Source organism: Accipiter gentilis, chromosome 1 (assembly GCF_929443795.1).
Source record: "Accipiter gentilis chromosome 1, bAccGen1.1, whole genome shotgun sequence".
Classification (NCBI taxonomy): domain Eukaryota; kingdom Metazoa; phylum Chordata; class Aves; order Accipitriformes; family Accipitridae; genus Astur; species Astur gentilis.
The window spans coordinates 5,432,970-5,441,406 of record NC_064880.1 but is presented as its reverse complement, the minus strand read 5'-3'; the positions used below and the strand labels follow the sequence as shown (position 1 = coordinate 5,441,406).

The following is an 8,437-nucleotide window of genomic DNA, read 5'->3' as shown; positions in this document are numbered from 1 at the left end:
CATCCAACAAATTATCCAAGATCACCTGTAAATCACTCCAATCCGGATTTTGCGTTCTGATTATAGTATCCACCACTCTACCTACCCTCTCAGGATCTTCCCTATATACTCCAGCTGCCTGCTTCCAAGCCATCAAATCCGTGACCGAAAAGGGCACTTTTACATACACCGGCCCGTCATTCCCAACCCCCTGACGCAAGGGAGCTATTGCCTGTGCCTGCTGTCGAGTCCTCCGAGAAATGGGGGTATGAATTACAACTTCAGATGGTCCTTCCCCCAGATCTTCTATTCCACTGCTTTCTGCTTCCATCCGTTCCCTATGCCCTTGATTCCAATTCCTTCCCCTCCTAGGAGGGGATATATCCAACTCCGGCCCTTCATCCTCCCTGGGGACAATTTTCTCCTTTACACACTCTTTTCCAGTGCCACACGCCAAACAACATTTCTTCTCTTTCCTATTGTCAGATGTTATAGCCATCACCAAATTGTCTCTACTAGTTAACTTACATTCTTCCTGCCAATCCCGTCTCTGTCTTAAATAAAAGAATAAATCCACATATGGCATTTCATCCTGTTTCCCTTCCCTTTTACAAAACAACATTAATTGCAAGATAGTGTTATAATTCAGTGTTCCATTCATAGGCCACCTTTCCTGATCTTCTAATATATACGAAGGCCACCAATTATTACAATATTCAACCATTTGATTTTTCCGCAAATCATCCTGAAAATCTTTCCAGTGTGCTAATAAACATCCTAACGGAGAGTTTTTCGGTATCTTTGCATCAGTAGACAAATTTCCCATACTCCTACTTTTGAATATTCTGGCCAATGCCATTATGTTAATGCCCAATACTAGATAACTATTATATATCAAATATCAAATATCAATATTCAATTTTTAAATGTCCGATACCAAACCAATATCAAATGTCAGATATCAAATAAATATTGATGACAATTGTTGCCAGGTAATGGAGTCCACCTACTCGACTAGGGCACGGACAAAGCCGACTTCCCTAGGCAAGAGTCATAACCAATATCCCCTGGCAAGTTATATATCAAATACCATACAAGATATATAATTACTCAAACCCACACTTCATTCTTCCATACTCCACACTCAGTTCGTGTACGTCTTACACTTACAACACTCACACCTTTTCACAAAATACACGTATATTCTTAAAGATTCCTTAAAAATTGGGACTCAAACCCAAAACTCCAAAATGCTTTTGAAGCTGGGACTCTAACCCAGAATCCTCAAAAGCTGTGGGACTCTAACCCACTCCCAAAATGCTTTTGAAGCTGGGACTCTAACCCAGAATCCTCAAAAGCTGTGGGACTCTAACCCACTCCCAAATTGTCCAACCCAGCAATAGCTTTCGCTTATGTCTTACGGGCAGACGCCTAGGCTTCCACTTCCTTCAGGATCCTTCAGTCCAACCCTGCGCAGCTTTCGCCGCGTCTGACAGGCAGACGATACGGTGGGACTCTAACCCACCGGTGGGACTCTAACCCACTTTAGTGGGACTCTAACCCACTATCCTTAATATAAAAAGAAAAGAAGTGTCTTACCAAAATCCAGGGGACGTCGCAAAGAGCCTTATGGATCGGGGATCGATGGGTATCCCCGAGAAATCCTCGGTGCCGGCTGGAACCGATCAGGTCCCCGACTCCTCCGGTCTCTCTCAGCGAGGTCCCATCTGGGTCGCCAGAAACTGTTGCCGAAAAACTCGGAATAAAGAACTTATCAACACCAATTTAGTGTAGATAAGCAGACACTTCTTTATTGACGGCCGGGTGCGCGGGTGAGTCCTCTCACGAACCACGCACACCGAACACCAAAATCATACACCTTATATTAAACTTATTCATTCATATTCATTAGATTTCCAAAAAATGTTATACATATTCATTAAATTTCTGGGAAGTTATTAGCATATGTTAATGTCCTTTACGCATGCGCATTGAAGGTCTCTGGTGGTCTTCTATAGCCCTCTGGTGGTCTTCCACAGTCTTCCTCACTTTGTCCGATAGTTGACCTCTTAGGTGATTCTGCGCAGTACAACTTTCGCCATCATATATTTGATTACATAAAATACATTCAATGTTAATTCCCAAATTTAACCTTTTCAATGATTGGTCCTCAATCACGTCACTTTATTAATATTCTTATACTAAGACACTCATTGGCTGATTTCACCTGGTTCCACTACCTGTAATGTTGACCAAAGTGGGGTTTCATGTAACAGAACTAAGGTCCATAACGATCTCTCTCTCGGTCTCCTAAAACAAAACACTACAAAGCTAACAAATCAGTCAAAGTTTCTATGGTTAACTAATTTTAAACAATACTTATTCTTTTATTATTGTGCACAACACATCTTGTATGTTCCTAAATTTCTTATGACTATACTGTTGTTATAATCTACTCAAAATCACCTTAAATCTCAAACTTGTTTAACTAAAATATATATATTTTATTACTTGTTATCTAAATCCTAAATGTTCCTACTAAATGATTTTGGCCAATTCCTCCGGCCTTGGTACAGGGTTATACAGAGGATTTCACAGCAGCTGTTGGTTGTTGGTTAAATATATAAAATGCCATAAAAATATATAATTCTATATTCCTATTAAAATTAAATATGATTAATTCTAATAATAACAAATCAATAATAAATCAGTAACATTTCCCCTAAATCAGTAACAACAGAAAGGTGGTACTACTTATGGTTTAAAATGTTAGGAATTACTTGAGATTTCTTTTTTTTTTTTGTAGAAAGTAATTAAATTACTAAGCTTAAGATAGATTTAATCAAACTCCTCTCTTTCCACTAGTGAAAAGATCCCTGCAATGTTAGTGTTACCAACAATATGCAGCAACTCATTTCACATGTACCTACCAAGTTGATCTGACCACTTAAATGTGTTTACATGAGGCAGAATAAAACCTACTTCTCTATGCAACATTACACAAGGTCAAAAAGAAAAACATTTAACCTAATTGAACAGGTGTATGCAAAAAAATCTTAACTAAAGAAGCATTGTTTTCACTCTGTATATGTGCTTATAGAGTTCAATTATTTTGCAGACTGGAATCTACATGGATTACTCAGACCTGTCTTCATTGTTCTGGGATTTGACCACAGGCTGGTTTCCTCTGGTAAGCTGAACTTAATTATTTTGAGAACAAAGCAGCTATGGCATAGTATAGGACCTTACACATTTAAGATACAAGCAAGTGGAGTTAACTACTAGTCTGCATCTTAAAGAGAAGCATTTTGAATAATAAATCTGTATCCTTTGTTGTCCGCTTCCTTTGTTGTTATCTTCACTTTTCTTCTTTTGATTTAGACTGTTAGCTAACTAGAGACCCAAGCCATAGCACTTATGTTTTGGGTTGTGTTTTTTTTTTTTTTCTTCCAAAAACACACTCAGAAGTCAGGTACTTAAGATTGGTTTGGGGCATTTATTAGCAAAAATCAGATCTTTAACACTGGCAACAGCAGACTTATTTCCTGAGCCAGAAACATCAGACCATTTAGGTTAATAGGTACAAGAAATCAGTTCTTGTCCATACAGCCGTCACTGGACATGAGGATGCATAGTCTCCTGTATATAGCTGTCTCTCCATGTAGGAACCAGTACACATATTCAAGCTCTCTTGAAGACCTGTTTACATACTTGATTCTCACAACGAAGCTCCTACCAAAAAAACAAACAAACAAAACAAGAGCATAGATGTATATAGTAATCAAAGGAACTGCTTCTAAAAGTGACCACAGATCCTTTGCCATGACTACTGACCAACACTCTGCTGCCATGCTAATAGGTTATTCTTAACATTCCAAATTTAACCATACAAGACAGTGAAACAATGAAGTTGTTCCAGCTAAACTAAAATCAAAGCAGCATGTGCTCCCTATGTACCATCCATTACAAATACTACAGAGCTAGAAGAAGACTTGTGCACACCATGACCACATTATAGATCTTATTTTTGTCGTATAGAGACAGAATTAGTAGAGATCTGAAGTAAATACCAGGTGGAGGTCATCTCCTTCAAGCCAGTGAGTCCACCCTCTGTTCTTCTTCTCACCAGTCTGGACACAGACAAGTTTGTCATTTTCCCAGGTAACTAGGCTCTGTGGAAGAGGAAACAAAAAAGTGTTTATGTATGTCTTTGTCTCAGTTCTGCAATATACTTGTAGACAATGTCCTTTTTTTCCTGGATAGAAGGGGACCTAAATACTACTCCTGAGGGAAAGTGAAACTCCTTGTCTGTAACTCAGGCTCCTATCTTTGCATTGCATTACAAACAGTATTCTTGAAACAATTTCAGCTCAAGTAGTTGGATTGATCATGGCATCTTAATTTTGTCACGGCCTTTTGATTTCATGTATTCAGTCTTACCTTGCATTTTCTGTTATCCAGGCCTTTATTATCTTCTTCAAACTCTTCTCCAATTCTGAATTGAAGCGAATAATCTCTGAATGTACTAGTGGTATGGATATAAAACGAATCGCCATCTTGTTTGATCACTTTCTGAGGCTTCAGCATTTTTGCTATCTTGCGTGTTGCAAAGTCAATACCTTGGACAGGAGGCAAAAAGGTCAGAGTTGTATTTATCACCAGCCATTCCAACAGCCAGGACTTACCTTTATTACTACCAGAAGCATTTCTTACATAGACTGACCTTACTGCCATGCAAGGTTTTGTTGTTTGGGTTTTTTTGATTAAAGCTGTATGTTACACAGATCAAGTCATGTTCTTGTACATTTTACTCTTTCGAAACCAGTTTACTCGATTGTTGCACAATTCCTGTGCAAGATTTCTAGGACTTTGAGTCAAAAGAGTCCTTTTAGGAGTTGGGGAGAGTTGGTTTCCCCCACACAGACACGCCAAACTTGGTCTCAGACTTACCCCCTGCTTAGCTAGAGGGAATAGTTAATGCCTATTCTCAACCTTTGTCAGAGGAAAGGCATTATGTGAACTAACAAGAAAACTTTGCACCCTATACCTTAAATAGACTAAAATGAAGGGCAGTCCTAAAATGAATTACTCAGGCTTGTTTTCAGGACATGTGGCTTGCTATTAACACTTTTAAGTGCAACTAGAAGACATCACACTTGTCAAAAGATTTCCTGGTTATCTCTAATGATCAGTCACCTTTAACAGAATCCTGATGTTCTTGGTAACATGGAGCTTAAAGCAGTGCTTCTAGAGCTTTTTCCATTTCTCTAGTGAATGTTTGTTTCTTTAGAGGAACAGGCCATTTATTTGGCAGGCAACTGAATTACACTGCATCCTAATAGAATAGTATGCTCAGAGTTATGTTTTCAGGAAGGTGGATGGGTAAAATGGGGGTCTGTGTATTAATTAATTTAGTTATTTTCATCACCTAGATTAAAACTGTCATTTTATAGGACCACTAGAAGTTTCTCACTTTATGCAGGCTGGGGTTGTGATCTTCTTGACAGGGTGTCTTCAGCTACCATGTGTTGAACCATATGGCTCATTATGCAGACTGTGTTTGAAGTGGGACTTCATTACTGTATGCATTACAGAGGTGCCAGAATGTGTCAGTCATGTTTTTACACAGTTACCGATTTATTTTAGCACAGAGGGGTTTGAGTTCAGTACTGGTAACGGCCATACCCAATAAGCCTTAACATGATTATAAGAATGTGTAAATACAAACTGCTTACAAATGTATTCATTAGAGGTAGATAGTAAATTGAAGGAAAGGCTAGGCTTGCAATAGCCATGTCCTTATCCATAACCATCTAGTTACTCAGCCAACTGGATATTAGCTTCCTTACTCTACTTAACCTGGCAGAAGAGTTTTTCATTCTAGCTCTACAGTAGCTATTTCAGTCCTTGTTTTGTTCAGTATACTGGCAACCAAGCAGGAGTAATTAAAGATAGGTTGTAAGTCATCAGAAGGATTCTTTGCCTTTACTTTTACTAAGTTCACCCAATTACATACAGAAAACAAATTGCATTTTTCACAAGGATTGTAGTTATATTTCATTTTAAAAAGCCCTTTACTTAGCTGGACAATGTTTATTATCAAGGAACTGACAGAATCTCTATTCCATTTGAAGACATGAACACATTAACTGTCTATTACTTAGCATTCAAACTAATTGTCATTATGGAAGCACCCTTTCTTTTTTTCCAATTGATAACACAGCAGGATTAGAAACAGAGAAGAGTTCTTGAACCATTTTAAAGATACCAACTAGACAATTTAAGTAGGTCACCCAGCTTAGATACAGCCAGAAACTGATTTTATTCTAGTTGTGTATACAATAACCAACAAGGGACATTACTGGTCATCGGTTTACACAAGTCAAAAAGCAGAACGGGTGGGAAAGGCAGGGAGAAGAGAAGGCTGTACACAAGGTTGCCTGCTGTCACAGTCTGTAATGAGCTTTGCACAAGAAAACTAATAAAATACCAAGAACTTTCTTAGTTTCCCATTAAAGCACCATTAATCTCTCTCTATAAAAGATCTGAGCAAGGTAAGAAGTTAGCTTCAAGCATTCCAGAAAAGGGATGGTGAGAGAGGCTTATCAACAAGTCACAGTAATGAGAGAAGTATTTTGTAAGCTGTTTAAAGATAAATGACACTAAGCTAAACAACTGCCTGGAAGCACCCAAGTGCTTTTATTTGTTACTTAACATTTAATTAACCTGAGACATAGGTTCTGCAAGTTTGTGCTTAAAACCAAGAGAAATTAAGTGGACAGGGCAAAGTCTTCCCTGTCTCCGGTGAAAGCTATAAAAAAAATTCTACTTTTAACGGGTATTAGGCTGAGAAATTCCTGAAGGCTGCAATAACACTTGGGTGACAGGCTAAAGTATAGTTAATGCTGTCTGTTTATCAACAAACAAAGATCCTTCCATTGTTTTTCAGAGAAAAAAAAGCTTCAGCAGTATCTAGGTTTTAAAAGAACTCAGAGTCTTAAAATTCAGGAGGACCCTTATGGGGGAAGGATAGAATCAAGTATTTTCACCTACCTAAGGCCACCATATAACCTTCAAAGTTGTCATTGCTGATAAGGTTCCAGGTTCCACTGAAATCCACAGGCATTGCCAGACTGTGGAAGGAAGATGCAGTCAACCTCTGACCCAAAAGCAAAAATGAAGTAGTTTTCCAATCAGGCCTTATATAAGGAAGTCTGTGGGTGGGATTACATCGCTGAGCCTTTCTGATGGAGGGGAAGGGTACTATTGCTGAGCCAATAGGTGAGAGGGTATTCGTAGATCAGCTTCAGCTGCATTGGAGGGAAAAGTTCACAGTTTCTGAAATCTTTGTGTGGAGCAAATGTTAATAGTCCAAGAGTCACAATGCAAACCACAAACTAGTTTAAACCCTTTGTGTCCATCTTGTATACTTTAAAGGGAATCATAGACAGATTTTGTCATTACTAAAATTCCCCGCATGTATATTAGGTCTGTGGCTTTATGATCTGAAATCTATGTACTTGCTGAAAAGGTGATCTACCCGCTGTAAATACATACTGTATTTGAACAGACTGTTAAACTGTGGTGTATCAGCAAATTTTTAAAGCCGTACCTATGACACAGTAATAGAGATTAGTATTATATCTTCTTGGTTTATGTTTGGAGTGAATAGTAGGCAGCATCGTTCTCTAGTGGTTATAACAGAAAAGCGAAAGACAAACCTTTTTTGTACATGTTATTCTCTTATGTGACTCCCAATATAGCTCTGCTGTGCCACAGTTTACCTACTTGTGTTCTGGTTTCTTTAATGTTGTTAGTTATGTCCTACTTAAATGAACATACATATACAAAATTCTTTATTTCCTCAGATGCCTTACCAGCCAGAAAGTTTGTGTAGTAGTTAGGCATGAGACAGCAGATCCGGAGGCCTGAGCTCTGTTCAGTTCTGCAGCTCTGTGTTTATCAGTTTTCCTAGATGGGAAAGAGGACAAATACCTGTTCTTGCAATCCACTTTCAACTCCTAAAAATAGCCAATAAGAGTAACAAATTCAAAAAGTACTCTCGTGTATATAGAAGGTGTAGCTCCCCCCTTTGCTTTTTATTCTTGACACATAGAGTAGAGGAGAGATCATAACAGAAGTTATTCCCACTGATGCTTTATTAGATGCTCTATGTTGTGGCAGAGCATATAGAGAGTAGAGCACAGGATGCAGCAGGTAAGCTTCAGTGTTGGACTTGATCTTCAGCAAAGAAGTGAAAGAAATCTCTTAAGTGATGATCCTGCAATGTGTTTTGAAAAGTAAATAAAGAATGTCTGACTTTGAAGAGAAAGGATATATTAGGAATTTGGAAGTGAGATTTTATTTCCTTTAAAAGATACATAATTCTCCAATGTCTTGCAGTTCCTCCATCACTGATTACTTTTTGCAAACTGTATGCCTTATTGTTACAATTTAC

General features: G+C 38.3%; 1 protein-coding gene across 1 annotated transcript; it reads right to left on the bottom strand.

Annotated features, from left to right (window-relative positions):
• Nucleotides 1-3,490: 3,490 nt before the first annotated feature.
• RBP7 (retinol binding protein 7) lies at nt 3,491-7,865 on the bottom strand. The gene is made up of 5 exons (XM_049806191.1): nt 7,857-7,865; nt 7,033-7,112; nt 4,420-4,598; nt 4,050-4,151; nt 3,491-3,711 (listed from the first exon to the last, which is right to left on the bottom strand). Exons 2-5 carry the CDS (start codon nt 7,103-7,105, stop codon nt 3,661-3,663), a joined length of 405 nt encoding a protein of 134 aa, XP_049662148.1. The 5' UTR covers nt 7,106-7,112; nt 7,857-7,865; the 3' UTR covers nt 3,491-3,660.
• Nucleotides 7,866-8,437: the final 572 nt, after the last annotated feature.